General features: G+C 40.3%; 1 protein-coding gene across 1 annotated transcript in view; it reads left to right on the top strand.

Moving 5' to 3' along the window:
• The window catches only part of LOC114649878 (cysteinyl leukotriene receptor 2-like), a 49601-nt gene extending 46699 nt beyond the window's left edge, over positions 1-2902 (top strand). The window contains exon 2 of the mRNA XM_028799243.2: positions 1511-2902. Within this exon, the coding sequence (XP_028655076.2) occupies positions 1543-2508 (966 nt within the window). The 5' untranslated portion in view covers positions 1511-1542 and the 3' untranslated portion in view covers positions 2509-2902. The remainder of the gene's footprint in view (positions 1-1510) is intronic.
• The last annotated feature ends 23477 nt before the right edge of the window (positions 2903-26379 follow it).

Genomic DNA, 26379 nt, shown 5'->3' with positions numbered 1-26379 from the left:
TGTGCTTAAAAACTTAAAAATATATATATATATTTACATACAGTTCGTATGGTCTGGAACGGATTAATTGTATTTACATACAATCCTATGGGGAAAATTACTTCGGTTCACGACCAAATCGGTTTACGACCAGAGTTTTGGAACGAATTATGGCCGTGAACCGAGGTTCCACTGTATATGGTTATACATGTTTGTTGCTGGGTATAACTCAATAAAGTGTATTTAAATAAAAGAAGTCTTCATAACTATTGTATTTTATTCAAGAAGTTCACTGTAATAGCCTAATATAAGGCATGCAAAATCTTGGGTCATTTATTCTCACTCCTTAAAAAATACAAGAGAAAAGGACAAATGACAACTGGAAGGCAGGTTATAGAGATGGACAGAAAACATGTAAAGTACAGGTTAGGTCAGGTTAGGTCAGGTCGGGGAGTATGCACTGGTACAGTGCATTGCCCCACCCACCAAATGACAAAACAGCTTGGGATCCCGGTTGGCAACTCCCCAGGCAGACACGCGGCCCAGTCCCACCCTCCGGAAATGACCCTCTATCTGCCGCAGCCAGGTATTACGTGGGTGTCCCCTTGGCCCAGTCCATCCACTTGGGTCCTCAACTATGAGGATCCTGCGAGGCGGATCAATCTCGGGGAATCGCGCCACATGGCCATAGTGCTGTAACTGACACCCCCTCACAATGCAGGTAATGTGCCTCATTCGAGACTCCATGAGCAACTGCTCATTCAAAACAAAGTCAAACCAAGGATTCTCTGAAGACACACAGTGAAGTACACATATTTTAAAAGTGCTTGACCAATATGGTTAAAACCCACAGTCTGTGATAGATGATGAGAACAGGTGAAGGTATTATTTGGGTACAGACAGTCCATCTGGCAGTTGCCCATATCTAACAAGAATTTTATGAATATGTAAATATGTGATTGGTTATAATGGCGAGTATCCAGCACAAAGTCAGAAGCACCTCTATGCCACGAAACATTCCTGCCAAATGGACGTACAGTTGACAGTGTTTCCTCATCTGAAGAGCTGGCATTGTTGGCTGTATTGTTCCTTGGCTTCTCTCTGGCCTGAATATGTATGCATGAATGGATTATGCATTGTATTATGGGAATGGAAGTTATCATTTAAAGCAAGTTAAATACATATATCTCTTTTTGTACCATATTTCAGTTGTGTAATTATTTCCTCCATGGTTACAAAAGGGATGGTATTGGCTCTAGTCTTTTCTGCATCAAGAAACACATCCCAGGGGAGAAAGAGTGCCCCCTGCTGGATCCACCAGTTAATTTCGACTTAATCAGTTTCTAGTTATGCAGGAATTTTCAAAACAGAACTATAACATCATTCGAGGTGAGTCTGTATCTTTGCTCATAGTTGAAGAAAATCGGGTTACATGAACTACAAAGCTTATTCGTCCAGCTTGTTTCCATTAAAGATTATGGGTCTCTTGTTATTGATTTTTAATGCCTTACTTTTGTTTTCTCATTTACAGATAATAAACAGCAACAGACCAGAGAGGCCAGAATGATGAACATGTCGATAGACCCCATGAACTGCTCCATTAACAAGTTTAAAGGCCAGGTTTACCCCGTTGCGTACCTAACAATCTGCGTTGTGGGTTTTTTGAGCAATGGCCTGTCCTTGATCATTTTCCTGAAGTCCTACAAGAAGGGAAGTTCGGTCAACATTTACATGCTGAATTTACTAGTTTCTGACCTGCTGCTCCTGTGCAGTCTTCCTTTCCGTGCAGTTTATTACCTGATGGAATGCACCTGGATCTTTGGAGACATGATGTGTCGGATTTTGTCTTTTGCTTTGTACGTCAACATGTACAGCAGCATTTTCTTCCTCATGGCACTGAGCATCATGCGCTACCTGGCCATCGTGCACCCATACAAGTACGTAAAGATACGAAACTCTGACGGAGCCAAAATTGTGTGTGCAATAGTCTGGGTCACCGTGGCGGCCATGTCTATTCCGTTTTTGGTTTTTCGCAGCTTGGAGGATAAAGGAAAAATCAAATGTCTTGAGCTCAATTCTGCAAATGTGGTGATGATTTCAAAGCTCAACTACGTGGTGCTTGTCCCTGGTTTCCTGGTTCCATTTATGACAATTGTCATCTGCTACTGGTTTGTTGTTAAAAACTTACAGAAGCATAAAGAGAACCACAAAAAGAGCTTACATCACCAAAAGTCGATCGCCTTGGTTATCATTGTCACCTGCATGTTCCTTATTTGCTTCCTGCCTTACCACATTATAAGGACTGTCTTTTTGGAAATATATAAAAGCTACATAAGTGGAAATTATGATACTTGTGGCCCTCTCAACAATATCCAGAAGGCGGCAGTGTTCACACATTGTTTAGCAGCATCAAACAGCTGCTTGGACCCTCTGCTTTATTTGTTTGTGGGTGAGAATTTCAGGAGTTGGTGGAGAAAACAAAAGCAATCCGAAGAGTTGGGCAAGATGAATTTAAAAGACCAGAACTAAATTGGAGGACCAAGCGAGGGGCTGAAACTTCTACTTTCATCTTCAAAAATGGTGGTTGAGACAAGTTACATAATTCATCAGATTGGCCATTTGATTGCACGTTTGCTTTGAGTTTATTTTTTTTCTGAACAGTAAACCGAGGCACTAAGATAAGCCACCTATAGCCGAAGAGTTTCAGAATGTGGTGCAAGGCTGATGAATGCGGACTGTGGTGTACATGTCCTCCACAACGTTTGATCTCAGATGCATCTTTGGTCAGATCTGCAAAGCTGCTAATCATATGAAGAGTCAAGTTATTTTATCAGCTTTTACTAGGAAATATTGTAGGTGGTTATATGTGAAATGTTGCAAATATTTACTTTAATTGTTTGTCAAATATAATTTTTTTGAATGATTTAAATGTATTGTTCTGTTTTGTATGTGAAGTGCATTTAAAAATGTCCATATATTTGTTTTTTGTATCCACTTTTTACCTCATAGTGTCATGAGGTCGTACCACAAGAACCAGCAGCATCACAAGGGAGGAGCATCCCCCAATACATTGTGCTAAGCCCCTGATCTTTTATGTATTTATTTATTTCTTGACTCCCCCTAACAAATTATGTTTATCTGCGTACTTTAAAACCCCAAGGGAGATCATAACCCTAGCCCTAACTAAGCCTAATCTTAAAATACAGCCATAATCTTAAGTTTGCAGTGATGCCCTAAGGTTAATATGTATCATCAGGGTAACACTATTCGGAAGGACTTCTCCCACCCATAACCCTAAACGTATCCCTTTAACCTTGCCCTAATCCTAATAAGTTCATTATAGCCCTAATGTTAAAGTTTTTTTTGGTTCCTGAGGTTAATATTTGTCCCCGGGGACACACCATATTCCCTTGCATTAATTTCCCAATTTGAATTATTTTGTAAACTATTTGAAGGAACACAATTCTTTAAATGCTCCTTTTGTCAAAGCCTGTATGCACTTTAACTGGTTTTAATCTTTAATTTAAAAATGAGAATTTTATATAAAATATAGACGATTCTGTTTTAAATTGTAATTTTAAATACTTTATTTTAAAATTTGATAACAGACCTTTTTAGATTTATCTTGACATTTATAGAAAACAAATTCATCAGTTTTATGCAGGAAGAATATTTTAAAAAGGAGTGTTATTAAATTTGATTGGGGTTGATAACAGAAATATGGGTACATGCCGATTAATGAAGATGTTTTTTTACAGAATCAATGTGCCAGTGCCATTGTCCTTTTGGATTTTTAATCTCCACTAACCTAACCCTAATATCACTATATATAGGTCCCTTCATCATCCGAATTTTTATCTTAAAATTTCATTTTTTATAGCCCCAATGTTAAAATTATTTTTGGGACCCTAAGGTTAAAAAAATCACCTTAGGGCCCTAACACTAACCCTGAATCACGCCCTTTTATATTCATTTTTAAAATACCTCAATTGAAATATGCTTGAATTTAAGCTAAAGGCTCATCTTAATTCATTTATTTTTATTGCAGAATTTAAATCTAACATATTCATAATCATTTTAGTACAGTTAATCTAGTCTAATTTACAATTTTTATTGGTCACCACCCCCCCCCCCCCCCCCCCAAAGATTTTTTTGTGCAATTTTTAAAAGATTTTTGTATACATGCCTTGAATATTGATTTTAGGATCATTTTAGCATTTTAGTTAATGAATGGTTTAGGAGCATCAATTATTTATTATGTATTTATTTATTTAGTATGATAGGTTTGATTAGCTAAAGATGACTTACATTTAAACATTTTTTAGGCGAGTATACCCGTGCAATCTCTTCTACCCTAACCTAAGCCTAACTACACTTTGATGTTTATAACTAGTGGTCAGCTCCTTTTCCTATGGGTAAAAAACCCAACCACACATCAATGTTTAAATACAGTCAATGTGCTCGAAAGTCAGAGGAGAACAGTTTAAGTGGAAATTTATCACAAAGAACAAGACATTAACAAAACATTGAGTACTGCCTATAATTTGGCTCCAGTTAAATCATTGATTGAAATTTGCTTTGAGGTTTAATGAAAGTGCAGGAGCTCCGGCACCTAGACACTTACAAAGGGGCCTAAGACCCTGATAACATCAAATTCTAGAAACGCTTCTGACAAGAACACAAGGAATCTGACAAATGAGAGGAGATCATAGAGTCTGTCAAGCTGTTTTTTTTGGCAAAGAGCTTAGCTCTCCCAATATTTCATCCAGATATTTCTTAAATCCTATTCTGGGGACAAGGCAGGAATCCATCCCAGTCAAGATGCCAGTCCAGGTAAAATTCAATCAATCAATGCATTACAGAATCAGTGAGGTCAATCTGTCCAGCTTGGCAAGAAGCAGAACTGTGAGACAGTTGCAAAAGACAAGACAAAAATAAAATATAAACCAAGCAATCAAATCCCAGACAAGAGGCATAAATCAAAGTTAAAAATCAGGCAAGACATGAAAGCCAGGATATAAAGCTTGGTGCAAACCCTGACCTTTTATCCCATCGTGCCAATGAAATTGAGACCACTCCCCAAGAATTGCGGGATGTGACACTAACAACAGTTATGCCAAAATGGTGCATTATGGAGAAAAAGCAACGGGACTGTAAAATTCAACCCTGACACAATCTAAACACAAGATGGGGAGACCAACCCCAGATGGCACACCAGACTCTTGCCAGTCACACTTCCATTTCTGAACCATCTACTGCATGACAAAGTTCCAGATAACTTCATATCTTGCAAGCCATTACAATGACTTCTTTTCTTTTCTTTTTCCTAATTACTCTGTGGTTGTTAGGTATGTGTTTCACGTGGATTCTGGGGTTTTGAACCCCAAGGAAGTAAAATTCATGTATTTGTATGTGTCAAGAGGGATTGTGGCACCCAATCCCTGCCAACGCGCTCTAGTTTCTCTTATCAGAGAGCACATAGTGACACTTCCTTCTCCTCCACCTCCTCCCAGAACTCTCCCATTTACTCCCATTTACATTATTTTTAATGTACATAAATGATTTGGATAGGAATACAAATAACAAGCTGATTAAGTTTACAGATGATACCAAACTAGGTGGACTAGAAGATAATCTCAAATCAGTTGAATCACTGCTGATGGACTTGGACAGCAAGCAGGTTTGGGCAGATTTGTAGCAGATGAAATTTAATGTCAGTAAATGTAAAATATTACATGTAGGAAGTAGAAATGTGAGGTCTGAATACACAATGAGAGGTCTGAAAATTCAAAGTACTTCTTATGACAAGGATTTAGGACTCATAGTGGACTCTAAGCTATTGACTGTTCGACAGAAGTCATTAAGAAGTCTAACAGAATGTCAGGTTATATAGCACGGTGTGCAGATTACAAGTCCAAGGAGGTTATACTAAAGCTTTATAACATACTGGTGAGGCCTCATCTGGAGTCCTGTGTGCAGTTTTGGTCTCCAGGCTACAAAAAGGACATAGCAGTGCTGGAAAAGGTCCAGAGAAGAGCGACTAGGCTGACTCCAGGGTTACAGGAGTTGAATTAGGAGGAAAAATTAAAAGAGCTGAGCCTTTCAGTTTAAGAAAAAGAAGAGTAAGAGGTGACATGATTGAAGTGTTTAAAATTATGACGTGAATTAGTCCCATGAATCGAAACTGTTATTTTAAAATGAGTTCATCTAGAACATGGGGACACAGTTGGAAACTTGTTAAGGGTAAATTTCACACAAACATTAGGACGTTTTTCTTCACACAGACAACCACAGACACCTGGAATAAAACCAAGTAGTGTGGTAGGTAGTCGGACTTTGGAGACTTTCGAAACTCGACTTGATGTTTTTTTAGGACTGGTGAGCTTTGTTTGGCTGAATGGCCTGTTCTCGTCCAGATTGTTTTAACGCTCTATTGCAGTATTGGCCAGCGCATCAGCCCAAAGGTGTTCCCTCTTTTTCTCTCACCGTCACGCTCGCTCTGGTACTGTAAGTGCTCCCATTTCACTTTTTAAACTTTTTGCCCGGGACTTCAGTAAACTCCTCAGGCTCATCTTTAACAGGACAATGCACTGCTCGTATGGCCCCTTCTCCTTTCCCAATATGGACATCATTGATTGACCTGCCCAGATGTTTGTCCAATTCCCACAATGCTGTGTGAATTAGTCACGTGTGCCGTGGAGAGCAAATAAAACTTAAGTTTCCTGTCAGGTTTGCATGTTTATCGTTGAGTTGTCCCAGGTAGGAAATTCGATTGCGTTCTCACGGAAGACGTCTGAGGTTGTGCATAAGAGTGATAGCCAAATAAAGAATAGCACTTAACTTGTTTTCTTTTAAATGTTGATTGCTTGCACTTTCTAGAAACAACCTTGAAAGGAAGACCATTGACCAGAAGGTGCTGACAGTAAAGTCTTTAATTGTCTGTCTTCTTTACCCGATGATACGGAAGAGCAGATTCTGCAAGCCGGATGAAAGAGTGGAATTAAGAGGTCTTCATAAAGGTGTAGTTTCCTGGAAGGATTAACGAAAGACTTCAGAATTTGCAGAAAATCTCTTTTTTTATCAGTTCTTCATCAGAATCTACCATTCGAGTAGGTGCGTACATTCAGAAAAGATTAATATTGTTAGGAAGAAATTTAAAGAAGCTTAAAATTATAATGAGGTACAGATTGAAAAGAGGTCCTTTAGAGGGAGGCATACCAGGAAATACTGGCCAACAAACTTGTCTGGATGAGGAAAGAATCGCTACAACAACATTAGAACGTTAGAACAATCGAGATGAAAACAGGCCATTCAGCCCAAGAAAGCTCACTAGTTCTATCCACCAAATTCTTCTAAAATAACATCAATTTGTAATTTGAAGGTCCTTAAAGTCCTCCTGTCTACCACACTACTTGGTCACTTATTTCATGTTTCTATGGTTCTCAGTTTAAGGAAAATCTTCCTAATATTTGTGCTAATTTTATCCTTAATAAGTTTCCAACTGTGTCCCTGTGTTCTTGATGAACTCCTTTTAAAGTCACCGTCTCGATCCAGTGGGCTAACAAGAGAGCAGAATTCAGTAACCAGACTCCAACCTCAGATTTTATACTACTGTGGCAAGATTTAATCTAACATAGCTGGTTCTTCCCAGAACTGGACATGTTCTCCTCGACTTTATTTCATTATTTCAATCCTTCATTGTTTTAAATGTCCTCACATGGTATGTCACAGGTGGTCACTGTGTTATCAGAACTCATTGCAAAATATCCAGATATGAGGAAGGAAGGTGAAAAAAGGGCTTTCAATCACCTTCTCTGAAAACAGTCAAAATATAAGGAAGTTACCAAATGCCTGTATAAATAAGTAAAACAATTTAATAAAGGAGCCCATTATTCTTTAATAAACAGACACTCACAGAGATTCCGTTTTTTGGAGACCACAATAATTTTACCATGAAAACCAGTTAGTCTTCATGCACAACAATGGAGATAATCAGTTTAATTATTAATGGGCTGTTGTGCTTCTTGTGCCCAATGCATTCTCGACAAACCATGTAGGTACATAACCTGCTCACGACCTGCCTTATGCTGCAGGCTTGCAGCTTCCTTCCTTCACTTGGCAGACAGTAAGGCACTCGACATTAAACCACACGACTATCTGATAAGTCGAAAGCAAAAGTTACTTAAAGGTTGGTAAAATGGCTGGATGTCATCACTGAAACTATACTTTTGAACTTTTTGTATGTAAAAATTTCACTGAATTCATTACTTGTGACAACATGACTCCTGCAGTGGATTCAGAAAGCACTCAGACCCTCTCACTTTCTGCACACATTATTGTGTTGTAGGTTTAATTTGAAATGGATACATTTGCCATTTTTTCTCATCAACCCACACTCAATAACACATAATGGCAACATGAAAACATCTTCAGTAAGGCTAGCAAATTTATTACAAATCAATACTTTCTGAATCCACAGCATAAACCACATACTGTATCTGACTCCCACTTAGTGACTTGGAGTAGGCCATTTAAACTGCCTGTGCATCAGATCAGCCTTAGGACAATCGGAGCTCACCATTGTGCTCCGTCCTAGTGAGATGACCGTCATTATGGAGTAATGTTATGTAAAAGGAAGGGCATGTCATCCATGAAAATGGCGTGCACGACTGAAAGGAGACGTCTGCCGTAAAGCTGCTTGTAAAACGCGATGGAGGGCGGATGGCTCTGGGAAAACTGAGGACTAGCAGCACTGTAAGTGGAAATATTTGTGATATTTGAATTGTTTTGAAGTAAGGCACTATAAGATAGATAGATAGATAGATATGTAAGGAACTATATAATAGATAGATAGATAGATAGATAGATAGATAGATAGATAGATAGATAGATAGATAGATAGATAGATAGATAGATAGATAGATAGCTGCGGTGGGTTGGCACCCTGCCCGGGATTGGTTCCTGCCTTGTTCCCTGTGTTGGCTGGGATTGGCTCCAGCAGACCCCCGTGACCCTGTGTTCGGATTCAGCGGGTTGAAAAATAGATAGATAGATAGATAGATAGATAGATAGATAGATAGATAGATAGATAGATAGATAGATAGATAGATAGATAGATAGATAGATAGACTCCTCACTTTCATTCATTGATTATATATCTTCAACAACCCAATGCTGTCGTTTCTTTCTTCCTAATATTCACAGGATTTGACCTTTCCTGAGGTTTTTATGCCTCTGCAGCTCCTCGTTCAGGCACTTTCTCTTTCTCCCCTGGACTATTACAACTCACTCCTGACGGCACTTTCATCAGCTGCTATCCAACCTCCTCCAGAATGCAGCTGCCTGACTGGTGTTCTCTCTTCCTCCTACTGTGCTTTGGTCCTCTTCTGGATTCCTCTTGCTGGAAGGATTCGGTTCAAACTTCTGAATGGTTCTGCTCCTCAGCATCTCCAGTTTTTGGTCTCTCCTTATGTCCCTTCAAGAAGTTTTTGTTCTTCCTCTGCATGTCAGCTGACTGTTCCTCTTCATTGAACTCTTACAATACTTAGGCGCCACCTTGTGGTCATTACTGAAACTCGTAGCACTGAACACTGCAGTTCAATGTGGCAATACCTGTCTGGCTAGAGTGGATGGATGAAAATTTCCTTTGAAAACACTCAAAATAACCTACTTGCCTGACTAGTTAAACATGTTGATTTAAATCTATTTTTTTTTTTTTTTATTACTAGGCCTACTCAATTCACTCGCCAACTCCAAAACCCACTGACCCCCCCCACCCCCCCCCACCCCCCCCCACCTGAACTGAAGAGGGGGACTGAATGCACCCAAAGAAGATGCGGCCGCTTCTCTGAAACCCGATTTTTGTCACGCTTTAAATTGGGCATATTTAGAAACCTATATATATATGTTTGGTATCATTCTTTTCAGAATTTATCAAACTTTAATGTGATGTTGGTAGATTTTCAGATTTTTATTCCGTTTTTAATTTATAAACTAAAATATCAAGAAAGTCGTGGTTTTTATCACTTAAAACAAATGGCTCGTTTATTTAGACTCTTATAAATACTTGTAACGGCCGACCCCTTACCCAGCCGGCAGCTACACTTCCAAGACCTGTGGCCTGGATAAATTACTGAGGTTGATCTATAAATACCAAGCCATACCTTTAACAAATATTTTCCCCTCAATCGACGGTTTAAACATAAGCACACAAAAACAGATATGTAAAAATAGGTGGATGAATATATTAAATGAAACAATAACAAAAAATGCAAATTTCACATGTAGAAAATAAATATACTGTATATATAGATATTTATATCCCTCCACCAAAGCAACAACGTGACAACACCAAATATACAATAACAAACACTCCCTTGTCCCAGTAACATATAACAAACACAAAACACAAATAACAATGAATGAATACGGAAAATGCCAATGATAGTGAACTTGAGTCCGTGTATACAACTGTCCTGAATACGGATGACTGGTCAACACATAAGTGATGTGTTTGAATTTCCTGGAAAAAATGGAACAACCTCACCGTGAATCCTCGGCGTGTGGTGGATAATGTAGTCCATCCCCGGGTCCCTGGCAATGATTAAATTGAAGTAAATGAAAAACAAACTGAATACCAAAGCGCAATGTGGAAAAATAGCAGGTGATCATGAACCCCACAAGGGGGGGGGGGGGCTGACAGGGCTCTAGCCAGGGGGCCCGGGATCACAGGGGCCTGGCGCAGGATGAGTAGATATTATGCACAAACAAAATGTATGAGCAGAAAGCAAGAATTGATCCTACAGCGTTGAGTGTCAACTTCAGCATAAAATATTTTGAAAACTAAAAACAATATCAAAAAAAGTTTCAGATAAAAAAATTTCTACATACATTATTCTACAACTTTCTCGCTTTGACATTTTACGAATCCAAATAAAGCGTCGACCTCTCCACTGGTCGAAAATTTTTAAATTAATTGCTGATTTGGTGTCATATAGTTTTATATATTCTTTATTTATTAATATTATAAGCAATAAACTTAAACAAATTATACATGGTTTTAAACACAATTAAATAAGAAATACTACACAAAAAAATTAAACATTTACATCACTTATTTCTGCAGATATAAAGAGTTAAAGTTAAAATTTCGATTTTTTTCAAAATTGCCGCCATATTTCAAAAAGATGTAATTTCTTTGCTTTTTGCAAGAAAATTGAGGCCTCTAGCAACCACCATTATTTTAGTCAGAAAATTTCCTATAGGAAACCCTACATTAGAAAAGTATATCAAAAATGCCAGAGTACGTGAAAAATTAAGCGTCATAGAGCCGTACGGATCTTCAACTAAATTGTATACCTACATTTAAAGCTAAAAACGCAAACAATTCTATTTATATTCACAATTAGTTTACAAGAAGCCTGTTCTAATTATTTTAAAGGCAAAACAAAAAACAAGTAATATTATTTAATTTGTTTGAGTAGTCGACTATTGCAGATAAATAAATTGTAATTTATAAAAAATAATTGTATTTGCTTAGCTGCACAGATCCATTGAGGATTTGTTAGCCTGTGTAATCTGGACGCCATATAGCGCCCGACCTGGCACAGACTGACGCAGAGGCACGTACAAAATGGACACAGGCGTTATTATTTTTCAACTGTGGGACACATCTTCCCTGTGCCACACAGTCCAACACAGTCCCAAAGCACAATTACAACACCACCAAAACACTTCTCTTGTACCACCACTCCTCCTCTAGCTTAGTCCCCCTCCTCCCGACTCTGGCTCTCGAGTGCTGGTGGCTGGCCCTTTTTATAGCCCACCCGGAAGCGTTCCAGGTGCTTGACCACCTGGTCCTAATTGCATTTTCGGGTGGAGCTGAAGATTCGTCCAGCCGGGCTATTGACTCCATGTAGCTCCCCCTAGCAGCCCTCCAAGCTCCCAACCAGGCTGTGGAAGACTCCATCTCCCATGGAGCCATGCGAAAGGTTGGGGGATCACCGTCCGCCAGGGAGGCTGCCACCAAGCGTCCTGGGGGAGGTATTGAGCTGCCCATGGTTGCTCCCCCGGAATATAATCAGCAAGGGTGTCCAGGCTGGACATGGTACCCGGCCGTTCGTCACACCTGTTATCAAGAAATTTAGATTCAGCTGATTTTGCTACTTGGTACATGCTTGGAAGTAAGTATCTATTAAATACTTTTATATAGTTATGTGTGTAATTTAAAAACTTTGTAAATAATTCATTTCCATTAATATTCAAATTCTACATGTATTTTTAAAAAGTCGACTTATATATATTTTCATTAATTTATTTTTTTTCTTTATATTTTCATTTTCTTTCTCTGTAGCGTGATTAATTATTACTATTTTTTTATTTCTAGTTATAAAGTAAATCAGATGCCATGTCTAATTCAAACTACAAACATAAGTCTGGCACTCAGAAAAGGAAACTTAAATCTGAGATAGATAGATAGATAGATAGATAGATAGATAGATAGATAGATAGATAGATAGATAGATAGATAGATAGATAGATAGATAGATAGATAGATAGATAGATAGATAGATAGATAGATAGATAGATAGATAGATAGATACTTTATTAATCCCAAGGGGAAATTCACATTCTCCAGCAGCAGCATACTGATACAATAAACAATATTAAATTAACGATTGATAATAATGCAGGTAAAAAACAGACAATAACTATAAATAATGTTAAATGTTAACGTTTACCCCCCCAGGTGGAATTGAAGAGTCGCATAGTTTGGGGGAGGAACGATTTCCTCAGTCTGTCAGTGGAGCAGGACAGTGACAGCAGTTTGTCGCTGAAGCTGCTCTTCTGTCTGGAGATGACACTATTAAGTGGATGCAGTGGATTCTCCATAATTGATAGGAGCATGCTGAGCGCCCGTCGCTCTGCCAAAGATGTCAAACTGTCCAGCTCCATGTCAACAGTAGAGCCTGCCTTCCTCGCCAGTCTGTCCAGGCGTGAGGCGTCCTTCTTCTTAATGCTGCCTCTCCAGCACACCACCGTGTAGAAGAGGGCGCTTGCCACAACCGTCTGATAGAACATCTGCAGTATCTTATTCGATAAGAGAGTAAATATTTTATTCTCATTTCATGATTTTAACTCCGTTAAATAATAATTCATTTTTCTTTTACATATTTATAGAATTTCATGATTTTGACTCCAATTAATAATTATTTTTCTTTTGTACTTTTACACATTTTACTAATATTCTGGCCTCAACTGGGAGTTGGGTGCTGAAGGCACCTTGGGAGGGTTGGGCACTGATGGTGCCAGGGGGGCTTGCCCCCCTAGTAATCCTCTTTAATAAAACCCCTGTGTGCATTCATGTGTCCGTGTGTGTGTGTCTTCTGGTGAAGTGCGCATGTGCAGGGCACTCTTTAATCATTGCTGGGGAGAGTGCTGATTGGGTACTCGCGGCCGCGCACATAAAATCCGGTGCTGAGGAGATGCCACACATGCAATAATCAGCTGCACGCCAGCACAGATTAAAATACTTTCTGGGGAACTGCACAGTACTTGCTGGAGAGACGCCACAGCCACGATTATCAGTTGCACGCCACACATTACATCAGTTCCTGGGGAGACTCTGCTGATTGCCCACTGTTGTGACAGAAAATTACACACATATTACGGACAAGGCAGAAGTATAGGGAATGGCGGAATGAGTGGCAGAGTCGCCGGTCTGTAGCAGATGCTTCAAAGGCCACCTGACGCGTCACACAAGACAGAGAGAGCAGGACCTATAAAATATCGCTTTGCCGATCCAATCGGACTTCGATAAATGAGGTAACACCTAAAACATAACGCATGAAAAATCCAATCGGGTACTGAGACGCGGAGACTAGCTTCCCCAAAGAGGTGGGATTAGTGTGTGTTGTTGTGCAAGTGTTCACTCTGAGGATGTCAGATTTGTGATTAAGAAACTTGGCCCGGTAAAGTGTAAAGTGTCAGTCGTTGAAGGGATTTTCCTAAATATACGAATTTTCATGATATTACAATACAATGACTTTAAAAAATAGATTTATTTTCGTGCACATAAAATCCGTTGCTGGGGAGATGCCACACATACAATAATCAGCTGCACGCCAGCACAGATTAAAATACTTGCTGGGGAACTGCACAGTACTTGCTGGAGAGATGCCACAGCAAGCTAAAATAAAGAGAGGCAGGATAGGAGATCTTCAAACAGACACAACACATCAATCAACAGCCACAGAGGAGAGGACAAATGTAATATTAATTATACTTACTGTATTGTCATATACGTTTCTATTTTATTTTTATTATGAATGAGGTCAAGGTCCCTTGCCATTTAATATAGACTGTTCCTACTAATGTTTATGCACTACTGTTCTAGCGCCCATTATTGTAACAAGCTTAATGTCTAGTAACAATAATCATCATCATCATCATCATCATAATGCATTTTATTTATACAGGGTGTCCATAAAGTCTGTCTGCAATTTAAAATAGTTGTAACTTTGTAAGTATATGTGATAGAAAGAATCTGTAAAAAGGATTAGAAAGAAGAAACACTTAATTTTTTATTGTTCTTGTTAATTTTCAACATGTCCACCATCATTACTAATACAAAGGGTAATACGATTCTGTAGTTCTCTAAAAAACATTTTCAAGCTGATTTTCAGTAATACCAGCAATCACATCAGTTATCCTAGCTTGCAAGTCTTCTAACGATCGAAGTTTGGTTGAATAAAAATTCATTTTCACATGTCCCCATAAAATGAAATCCAATGGAGTCAAATCAGCCAAACATGGAGGCAAAGAAAATGGTGCACCTCTTCCAGTCCATCTGTTAGGGAATTTCTCATGTAGAAACTGTCTAACATGCAAAGCAAAGTGACAAGGAGCACCATCTTGTTTAAACACTGTATTCTCTATCAGTCCTAATTGTTCAAGACGAGGAATAAAGTAATTTTGCAGCATTTCTAAATAGCTACCACCATTAACAACATGCCCTTCAAAAAAGAGTGGCCCTATGACTCGATTTTTTCCCAAAGCACACCAGACATTAACTTTGGGAGAATCTCTTTCATGTTCAACAGACTCGTGTGGATTTTCAGTTCCCCAAATACGGCAAAAATAAAACTTCTAAAGACAAAAAAAAAAAAAACTAGAAACATCAAGCTTTCTAATCCTTTTTACAAATTATTTCTATCACATATACTTACAAAGTTACAATTATTTTAAATTGCACACGGACTTTATCAGACTTTATGGACACCCTGTATAGTGCCTTTCCATTGCGCAAGATGCTATATAATAAAGCTTTAACTTTTATAGTCTTTGACTTCTTCAGTTGTGACGCTGATGAGTGATGGGATGATAGAGAGCAAAAACAGTTGTCTTCTCTCTTCCTGGCCCTTGTGATGTCTCCTTTTCAGTGCCTTTAAAAATCCTTTGAATTTCCGAGGTGAAAATGTATGCATTCAGCTCTAACATTTGTAATCTGAAGGTTTGGAGCTGTAAATACAAGACAACATCCTCGCAAGATATTCCGGATTTTCAGCTATTAATGAGACACATGGTATGTCCAAGCCTTAAGCTGCTAGTCTTTCTCAGATGTTTGTGTTCTACCCATCTGTACATCTACAGAAACCTGCCAGTGAAGACCACAAAAGCTACAGCAAGTTCCAAAGATTTTATGCACGCTTTTGTGAAAGCTGGGAAAGATTTGGTATTGTTGCCTAATAATCTGTTATTCCAGAAAGCTGAGACAGTGATGTGGGAGTTATTACTCATTTTATTGGCGTAGAAAATGACCACCACTTACCATGATTCCTGAAGTATTGAACTGGAGGATTTGACACAAGGAACTACAACAGTATACAGTGGGGCTAAACAGTATTTAGTCAGCCACCAATTGTGCAAGTTCTCCCACTTAAAAAGATGAGAGAGGCCTGTAATTTTCATCATAGGTATACTGTACCTCAACTATGAGAGACAAAAGTAGATAAAAAATCCAGAAAATCACATTGTCTGATTTTTAAAGAATTTATTTGCAAATTATGGTGGAAAAAAAGTATTTGGTCAATAACAAAAGTTCATCTCAATACTTTGTTATATACCCTTTGTTGGCAATTACAGAGGTCAAACATTTTCTGTAAGTCTTCACAAGGTTTTCACACAGTGTTGCTGGTGTTTTGGCCCATTCCTCCATGCAGATCTCCTCTAGAGCAGTGATGTTTTGGGGCTGTCGCTGGGCAACATGGACTTTCAACTCCCTCCAAAGATTTTCTATGGGGTTGAGATCTGGAGACTGGCTAGGCCACTCCAGGACCTTGAAATGCTTCTTAAGAAGCCACTCCTTCGTTACCCGGACAGTGTGTTTGGGATCATTGTCATGCTGAAAGACCCAGCCACGTTTCATCTTCAATGCCCTTGCTGATGGAAGGAGGTTTTCACTCAAAATCTGACGATACATGGCCCCATTCATTCTTTCCTTTACACGGATCAGTCGTCCTGGTCCCTTTGCAGAAAAACAGCCCCAAAGCATGATGTTTCCACCCCCATGCTTTACAGTAGGTATGGTGTTCTTTGGATGCAACTCAGCATTCTTTCTCCTCCAAACACGACGAGTAGAGTTTTTTTCATCTGACCATAGGACATTCTCCCAATCCTCTTCTGGATCATCCAAATGCTCTCTAGCAAACTTCAGATGGGCCTGCACATGTACTGGCTTAAGCAGGGGGACACGTTTGGCACTGCAGGATTTGAGTCCCTGGCGGCATAGTGTGTTACTGATGGTAGCCTTTGTTACTTTGGTCCCAGCTCTCTGCAGGTCATTCACTAGGTCCCCCCGTGTGGTTCTGGAATTTTTGCTCACCGTTCTTGTGATCATTTTGACCCCACGGGGTGAGATCTTGCATGGAGCCCCAGATCGAGGGAGATTATCAGTGGTCTTGTATGTCTTCCATTTTCTAATAATTGCTCCCACAGTTGATTTCTTCACACCAAGCTGCTTACCTATTGCAGATTCAGTCTTCCCAGCCTGGTGCAGGTCTACAATTTTGTTTCTGGTGTCCTTTGACAGCTCTTTGGTCTTGGCCGTAGTGGAGTTTGGAGTGTGACTGTTTGAGGTTGTGGACAGGTGTCTTTTATATTGATAACGAGTTCAAACAGGTGCCATTAATACAGGTAACGAGTGGAGGACAGAGGAGCCTCTTACAGAAGAAGTTACAGGTCTGTGAGAGCCAGAAATCTTGCTTGTTTGTAGGTGACCAAATACTTTTTTTCCACCATAATTTGCAAATAAATTCTTTAAAAATCAGACAATGTGATTTTCTGGATTTTTTTTTCTCATTTTGTCTCTCATAGTTGAGGTACACCTATGATTAAAATTACAGGCCTCTCTCATCTTTTTAAGTGGGAGAACTTGCACAATTGGTGGCTGACTAAATACTTTTTTGCCCCACTGTATTTGTAAAGAAGACACTGTAAAACAAAAGACAGGAATAATAAAAGTCTTTTGGGACACCTCACGGCTGACACCGTATAATTCAACAGATGTATGAAAATAAAGCACTTGGTAAAATGTAAAAATCGAGTCGTTCTGACTTCTTCAATCAGGCAGACTGCCCAAGATGGTGGTTCTTCTGTTTAACAAGGATTCTGGAAGGTAAGAGGCAGGTTCAGGTGGTCAGACCCCGGAAGTGATGTCATTGATGGAAAGGTGTCAATCTTCCTTTCTGAAGAGAGGTCGCTTTTAGACAGTGCCACCTCATGTCTCACTGGAAAATTACAATCACTCAAGCCCTTCCCTAAGCACACACGTGTGACAGTGACAGCAGCAGAGCAGACATGATTAAAACACATCAATTCTGGAGCCTCAAAGAAGCAAATAGACCACAAACTATTTTGTTTAATATGCTTTCCTCAATCAGCACGCCTGCTTCTGTGTTCTGTCATGAGATTTGCAGATGACTATTTCCAAAAACCAGATAGTAAATAAAGATAATTCATAAACACACCCTGATTATGTGTAAAAGACATCAGTGCTGGCTCCTGTTGCAGTGTGAGCCTAGTCTTGTGGGGCCAGATGTGATTCTGTAGTGAGAACAAACATCTGGGGACAACCTATCATAAAGTGTGTAGTGAATACCGCCACTAAATCCTTCAGTCCATGCAATACACTAAACTATTGGGGTTCAGGGACAGAGTTAGAAAAACTGAATGAAAGACTTGACACTGGAAGGAAATAAAAAGCTAAAACCACTGTTATCTAATCAAGAACTCAACACCACAAGGTATTTGAGGCTTAATGGTTTAACTGTATGTTGTAATGACAGAAAGATACCATAGCAGACAGATAAACTTTTCAAATGTGCGGTGGTCTACGTGTTTGTGGGTCTACAGTATGTCTGTCTGTCTCCTCTGTCATTTTAACTATTGCATCATATGACATAACAACAGCAAACAGAGTTTAGATAAGCATTGCAGTCTATAGATATACAGGTACAACATGTTAAAATTCTGTGCCTATTTTATCATGCCATGTTTGCATTTCAAATTAGACACTAATGTTAACTGACTTTAGTTAATCGTTTAGATGTGCAGTCAGAAGGTGGATGTTGTGTAGCCTTGTCTATGCTTTGCTGGTGTTGTTAAGCAGATTTGCTGATTTGGGTGTTCTGAATATGAAATCTACATCTTCTTTGGCTTTTCATTATCAGGCCATGTTCACCCTTCCCCACACTTCGTCATTCATGGCACCATCGCTTTGCACACGTGATCCTAGGTACTTGAAGCTACTGGACTTTATCAGGCCTTCACCATTGACCAGGATGGTACAATTGTTCGAGATGGTCTCCAGGTATGCGGTTTTCATAACGTTGAGGCGGAGACCATATTGACTAAGGCAGTTGTTCCATATCTGGACTTGGCATTCCAATTCTTCCCTATTGGTGGTAGCAAGTATGATGTCAATGGTGTAGAGCAGGGCCCAAAGGACATTGTGTTACAGGTCTTGCGTGATAGTGTCCATAACCAGGATGAAGAGTATCAGTGATAATACTGAGCTTTGGTGCACCCCAACCATCACAGGAAAGCTGTCAGAAATGCCAAAAAACTGCTGCCATTCGTATCGAGCATTTAGAGCCAGTTGATGAGCTGTTCAGACACTCCGTGGTCCCATAACGCGTACCAGATCAACTGATGTGGTACCCAGTCAAAGGCCTTCTCAAGGTCGAGAAGAACTATATGCAGCAGCTTCCTATTTTCCCGGTGCCTTTCTGCTAGCATTTGCGCAGCAAAGATAGCATCAGTGGCACTACTGCCCTTGATGAAACCACATTGGTTTGTGGTGAGCTGGACAATGTCGCACAGGTGTCTGTCAAGGATCCTCCATTGATGTCTTTGAATGACAACATATAATCTGATGTCAACAAGAGCAACTATGAACTTTGCAGTTCAAAATCACCACCCCTACTTTGAGCGGTGCCATCATGAGGAATTGGATTTTTTTTTTTAAATATGACACCCAGTGATCCGTCTAATTGTTCCTACAATTCATTTCTGGTTGTCTCCAGGCATATGTATTATACATTGACATGTGCATGTGCTTAGGGGACAGCTGAATGGCTCTGGTAGTTATAATAACCCACTGCTCCAGCAGTTGACACTGTGTAATGATGTCTCTTTTTTTCCTCTCTCTGCAGACTGGGAGATTGATGGCTTTACCACCACCGATGTCACTTTTGGTGTCCATGAACCTGAACCTGCCTTTTCCTGTCGGAAATCCTCAAAGCCAGAAGATCTGCCATCTTAGATTAGTTCTGTCCTGTACTCATGTCTCAAAAGACCTTTCCTTTTCTTTTGCTTTCCTTCTATCAATTACACTGGGTCACCAGGAAGGTACCCTAATTCTTTATTGTGGTCTTGTCATTCTCTTAAAATGTCTGGCGTGAGCCTGATGAAGATGAAAGCAGAGGTGGCTGGTGATCCATCACTGAGCCCCTCTCCAGGATCTTGCTTGCTAGCTTCATCAGACAAGAACAACCCTGATCAGCAGAGCTAGAAATATTGAACTGCCTTAGACTGCCATCCCAATCAGGGGGCTGATTCATGTGTCCGAGAACCGTACACCAGTCAGGATAATTAAAAGTTAATGACTATGATGAATTTCTTTGGTTAAAGATCTACAGAAACCTGCACTCATAAAATTGAGACCATATTGGGAGGCACAAAGCATTATGCACAAAGTAGAATTAACCTTGAATATAATGTCAATCCACAACCCACAATCACTGACACTGGACTAATTTAGAACCAACAATTAACTTAACAATCACACATAGTGAGGAAAGCCAGAGTATATGGGAAACCCTGCATAGATAATGACATATTTAAAAAATGTGACCAGAGGTCTAATTTTGAAAATTTTGAGTTAATTCAGGTATGAAACTTGAAAATATGTGTTAAATAGCCTTTATATATATATATATATATATATATATATATATATATATATATATATATATATATATATATATATATATATATTTAAATAGCCTTTTTATATTGGCATATATATTTATATATTCATGGCAAAAAAAAAAAAAAAACACTGGCATATGCAATTTACCCTTTATAAATCACAATCATCTTTTAAATGTGCGTATTGTATGTGAACCCTGCCTGGTTGCCAGCCTGAAACAATCATATATGGACTATGCTAATGAACCTCATGTCAGAGGGGGACATTTTTTTGTGCACTGGGTGGTTTCTTTTTTCTCTTAGGCAAAGAAACATGTAAATTTAAAAGACAGTAGATGAAGGGGCAATAGGCAACCATTGTTGGGACTGGGGTGATAAGTTGAAAGGCAAATTTCCTGAATAATCTTGTAACTGATTATTGTGATGGCTGTCTACAAGATATAGGCATTTGCTGTCTTGCAAAACAGTCGCCCACTTTGAAGTTTGAACTGCTTAAACATACAAACACTACAAAATTTTAATAACAGAACTGCTCCTTCCTTGAAAAATATTTGTATTTACCTGACTTGTAAATGAACATGTCTGGGGATATTGGGTTCTATTCAGCATATGTGTACTCATTGATAGTTGGCAACAATACTTTTTGTTAACCTGTGTTTGCATTATTTGTTAAACCCAAGAAATTTGGTATGTGCCATTGTTTAACCCATTGTCCTGTTGATCTAAGCAGGGACTGAAGGAGATTTATACTTCTGGACAGGAGAAGGCAGAGGTGAAGAGACGGTCCACTGAGAATGCTGCCAAGACACTCACACAGAGCACAGGGGCTCGCAGGCAGTCCAGGGTTCGTGGCTGGAACAACATGAGGCACAAGGACAGCAACACCTACCTCCAGAAAGGAAGAGACAGCTCCACAAGAAGATGCTGGTTGTGGGTCCAGTGAGAGAGGGAAGCCACATGAAAGGACTGAGCAAAGCTGGTGGATGAGAAGCAAAGCGTGCCTAGGTCGCAGCCACACAAGGAGCCCAGAGTGGAAAAAAAAAAGAATGACAAAGAGCTGCTGACAGGGACTCAATGATTTGACAAAACTTCTGTTGGGAATGAGTGTCCAGTGAACAGAATGCATCCGTGGACAGTTGGACGATTAATTGTTGGGGTAACTCAGTGCGCAAACTGGACTCTGCACCACTAAAGATTGCATCCTCCACTTCATGTTTTTAACAGTCCTTTAGAGTGTGGACTGTGTGCTTTCCTTTTTAAAAAAGGAATTTTGTTCTGTTAGATTTTTTGTGTACTTTATATTGTCTTGGATAATAGAAGTTACTGTAGATTTTCAATGATTCTTTCATTGTGTGCTTACTCACAGCACAATTTAAAGAATCATGTGCGCTATTATCAGTAAATTTCAAGAATTCCCAGTCTCTTAATAAAAACTGGGTGGCGTAGTCGAATATTTTAATGGTGAGTGTAAGGGTAAGTGTACTCGTTAAATTCATTACCGGGTTGATCTACTGCTGCACCTTAAGATTATCACACGCATACTTAGCTATACACATACACACAGAAATTCAACAGTGCCCTATGAATGACAAACACAGAGCTGGTTAATCACTAGCACTTTAAACCACACAAGTGCCTTATGAATAACACAACTTGTCACTCTCTCAGCACTTCAAGAGACTTACCTATTATCAGCACGAACAACATGTGATGTTTTAATGTTATCTCAGACCTAAATATTACTTTTGGCCTCCAGGAATACATTTAAATATACAAAGGCTCAGCATCCTTGACTATAAACCATTTATCAGCCAAGAATGACTTACTTTACGCACTGTTCCCAACTATTAGGTGGAGCTCTGACCTTCAGCCTTAAAAAACATTGCAGCACAGAGGTAATGGCAAATCTCCAGCTGCACCAGGTGCTCAAAGAAATCTACCTTATTACTTCAATCACTCTAGACATTAAGACAAAGCATAGAAAGTTAAAATCAGTATAGTATTTATTACAGGAATAATAATACCAGTAGAACAAAGAATAATAGAAAATAGAACTGATAGTAAAGACTGGATATATATAGTCTTTAGAAAAAGCTTATGAAAAAGTAAAGATGACATGGATGACTGTCGCAGGCGGCTTGTGATCTAGCACTCATAGTTGTTCATGAGATGCTTTTCTGATGATCAGATGGAAACTGACGCACATTGCCGGTGCCCTCTTATGACGTCGCTCTGTTCCCTTCTCCTGACGTCTTCGTCCCTTCTTCGTCCTCCCTCCTATGTCACTCTTCAGACGAGGCATATTTATTATAAAATTCTACTGGGGGGTTTTGCAGGATGTGATTGTTAGATATTCGGATTGGCTGGCTGTCAATACGATGTTGCCTGAGGTATCGCCATGTCTTCCTTTCCCAGGCTGTAAAATAATTTAGACACTTTTGTCCCAGAAGCCCAGGTTATAAACTAATCAATAGCCTTAGGCCCCAGCATGTCTTCCTTTCTTTGTTGGAACAGCTGTTTTAAAAGTGAGGTACAACTAGGAAGAGGATATGCGTTGATGTGTCCTGAATTTTGTTCATCTGTTGTTTTGCCTTGAACAAAATATAATGAAAATATAAACCAAAATGTACAGATTTTGTACCCCACCACACTAGGTTAGATTACCTGTTAGTGTGACCTGAAACCTGTCATATAAATATGTTTACTGTATACAGTCACGATGCTGCAGGCTTTAATTGGCTGGTAGAGCAGCTGCCCATCTGACAAATCCAGCTAATGCCAAATGCATTTGAAGAGTTCTGTGGTGCACTCTGCACTGTATTGAAGCACTTCTCCTCTGTGCTCTGCATGAGGATCATAGAAAGGCATAAGATGCCAGCGTTTGAGCGGGTAGCCACTATCACCTGGCATGTGTAATGACACGATTGCTGTTACTATAAATAGTGCAGGCCGCATGAAAAACCTTTACAACAGTTACCTTTACAACAGGCCAGCCATTATAAAACACTAACACCTAAATTTGAGGAGAGAAATCCAATACTGTGCTCCACACTGACTCTGGGGTAGGAGAAAGACACCAGTGCTTGAATGGGTAGCCACTTTCACCTGGCACAAGTAATGACGTGACTGCTGTTACAAGCCATATGACAAACTGAGGGTTCAGCCAGGCATCACATGCAGCACCTTCAGCATGCTGTCTGGTCAACACTACTTTGCCTTAAAATAAATTAATTGCGGTTTGACCCAGACCACCAAGCCACAATGTTTTTCTCATCATGGGTTCACAAAAGACTTCTGTGTTAATGGAATATAAGTGCTTATGGTTAATGAAAGCAGCTCATTCTACCTAGTTGTCCTTCTCACAATATAAATGTGTGGTATGCTGAGGTCCATGCTGATGTGCCATTTTAAATAAATACATCGTAACTAGTGAAGCTAGACTCGGGCCTCTGGGAGTGGCATTCCACTATGAGTTCACAGGGAGTTCAGAGGGGACAGCGATTTGATCATATGTTGCGCACCCGTGCAGTCGACACAGTTGTTCTTCATTGACACTCTGCATCTTGATAGGTGTAGTACCTGCATCCACATGTAGAAAAGGGAGCCTGAGTAGAAAGCTGGGAGAACGGAAAAGAAGAGACATAAGAAGAGAATGAGAATTGATGTCAAAAGAGTAAGGAAAGGAAGAAGCAGAGTAGTGAGGAACCTGTGCTGTTGGAAATGGAGGCAGGTGTTCGAGAGTGAGTCCCAGTGAGGGGAGCATATAGAGGATCGCTCCTGCTGTGCACCATACAGAGCAGGAGCAATTCATGTGCTTGGAGTAGGACTCTTCAGACACCCAGGAAATGGCGGAGGAAGTACGAGCATCGCAAGTGGGGTCCCCCGTGTAAGGCCAAGGAATAGCAGTGAGGGACACAAGCCAGGTTTTTGATGGTTGACTGCACCTGTTGGCGGGCATCTACTGTTGCTGCAAGGTCCTGATGGGATTAACCGAGGAGTTGTCTTGTTTTAGAAGGAGTTACCAAGGCCCATGGTTTTTATAAAGGAAGAGTCTGTCTGGATTTTAACCTCATTTTAATGGATATTTTTATTGCTATTTATTTGACATTTTAAACTCCACCTAGAACACTGTTTCTTTATGGGGATAATTTATTTCAGGAAGCACTGCACTATTTGCACCCTTGTTTGTTGGTAGTAAAAGCCCTAAAGCACATTGCACCACCTCTTGTTAACTGTATATGTCCTGTGTATGTTCAAGATGTTAGGGACCGGGTGTGGTAAAGTGAGGTAAATAAACTAGGGGACTCTGCCCCCTGCTTGCTTCGCTCATCCACCCCCGGGTTTGGTTTACCAGATATACAATTTAAAGAGATTGTTATTTTCATGGGAATTGTCACATATGCATTATTTTCACCTTTACTTTAAAACTTTTGTAAAAACAAGACTTGTCCTTTATTTCCGGCCCCAGGCGTGGTTACATCTCTTTCTCGCAGGACATATAACGCTGCTCGCGTTGTAAAGGGGGTCCAGCTGAACACACGCTAAGGAGATGCCGTTAGATCATCTGCTGTCTTTCTGCTGCTGGCAAGTTGCCTATTCTGCTTGTCTCGCTGTTCCGATCATTTCAAAGCCTGCGGAGCAGCTGTCCTTTTGCCACTTCATGTCTCTGCCATTCAAATTGTGGTCGGGGGGGGGGGGGGATAAGGGTTGGGGGCAAGATGGCTGAACGCACGCTAAGGAGAAACGGTCAGATTATCTGCTGTCTTTCTGATGCTGGCGAGCTGCATGTCTTGCTTGTCGCTGTTTTAAGAGCTGGGAGAACATGAAGTGTGTCTGCCAAAAGCAATCCAACAACTGCTAGGTTAGATGTCCGTGGACTTGTTTTAAATGATGTCTCACTGCCTTGTCTCGTGTGATGTTGTAAAAACAATACTTGTCCTTTATTTCCGGTCCCAGGCATGGTTAAATCTCTTTCTCGCAGGAAGTATAACTCTACTTGCATTGTGAAGGGGGGGGGGGGCGGCTGAACGCATGCTAAGGAGATGCCGTTGGATCATCTGCTGTCTTTCTGCTGCTGCTGTTGTGCTGCCCGTCAATCATTTCAAAGCCTGTACAGCAGCTGTCCTTTTGCCACTTCACGTCTCTGCCGCTCGTGATGTGAGGAGCAGGGGGGGAGTTTAGGGTGGCTAAACGCACGCAAGGAGAAGCGGTCGGATCATCTGCTGGCTTTCTGCTGCTGGTAAGCTGCATGTTTTGTTTGTCGCTTGTCGTTGTTTTAAGAGCTGGGAGCAAGTTAAAGTGTCTCTCGTGGGACTTTAAATTGTCTTCCGAGAAGATCATGTCTTGTCTCTCTAGTCTCCCTCCCCAAGATTTTTTTTATAATAGAGATATAATTGCGGTACTCATGGCATGGGTGTGGTAGCATGGCAGGAGAGGTTCTCGGGCAAGATGCGGCGCGGGCGTTTCCGCACTTAAGTGCAAAGGTGCGGTGTTGCCTCTGGCTGTAATTGATGCTGAGAGCTGCTAATTGTCACACCTGTGCCACATCCCTGTATAAAAATGAGAAGCACGAGTGCGGAGGAGGAAGAAAAAGAGAGAAAAAGGATGGAGGTTAAAGAGAGAAGAAAGCAGGAGGCCGTAAAAGCCGGTGCGTGAGTGAGCGAGGGAGTGAGCAAGTGAGTAAGTGAGAGAGTGAGTGAGCAAGCAGGCTCGCTGGAGCAAATGCAAGGAGCTGGGATGAGAGCCATGGAGGAGTGTATGGCCAACACTCTGGACTGATGGATTGGGTCGCTTCTGCTGAGCATTTCAGAGGAGCAAGAGTTACCAGAATTATGGACAGCACTCTGCTGAAGACAGGGGAAGTCGAGGAGGCTTGGGAGGGAGAGCCCCAGTGTGAGTGCCCTGGTTGCT

Source organism: Erpetoichthys calabaricus, chromosome 4, assembly GCF_900747795.2.
Source record: "Erpetoichthys calabaricus chromosome 4, fErpCal1.3, whole genome shotgun sequence".
Classification (NCBI taxonomy): domain Eukaryota; kingdom Metazoa; phylum Chordata; class Cladistia; order Polypteriformes; family Polypteridae; genus Erpetoichthys; species Erpetoichthys calabaricus.
This window is presented reverse-complemented; position numbering and strand designations above follow the sequence as displayed.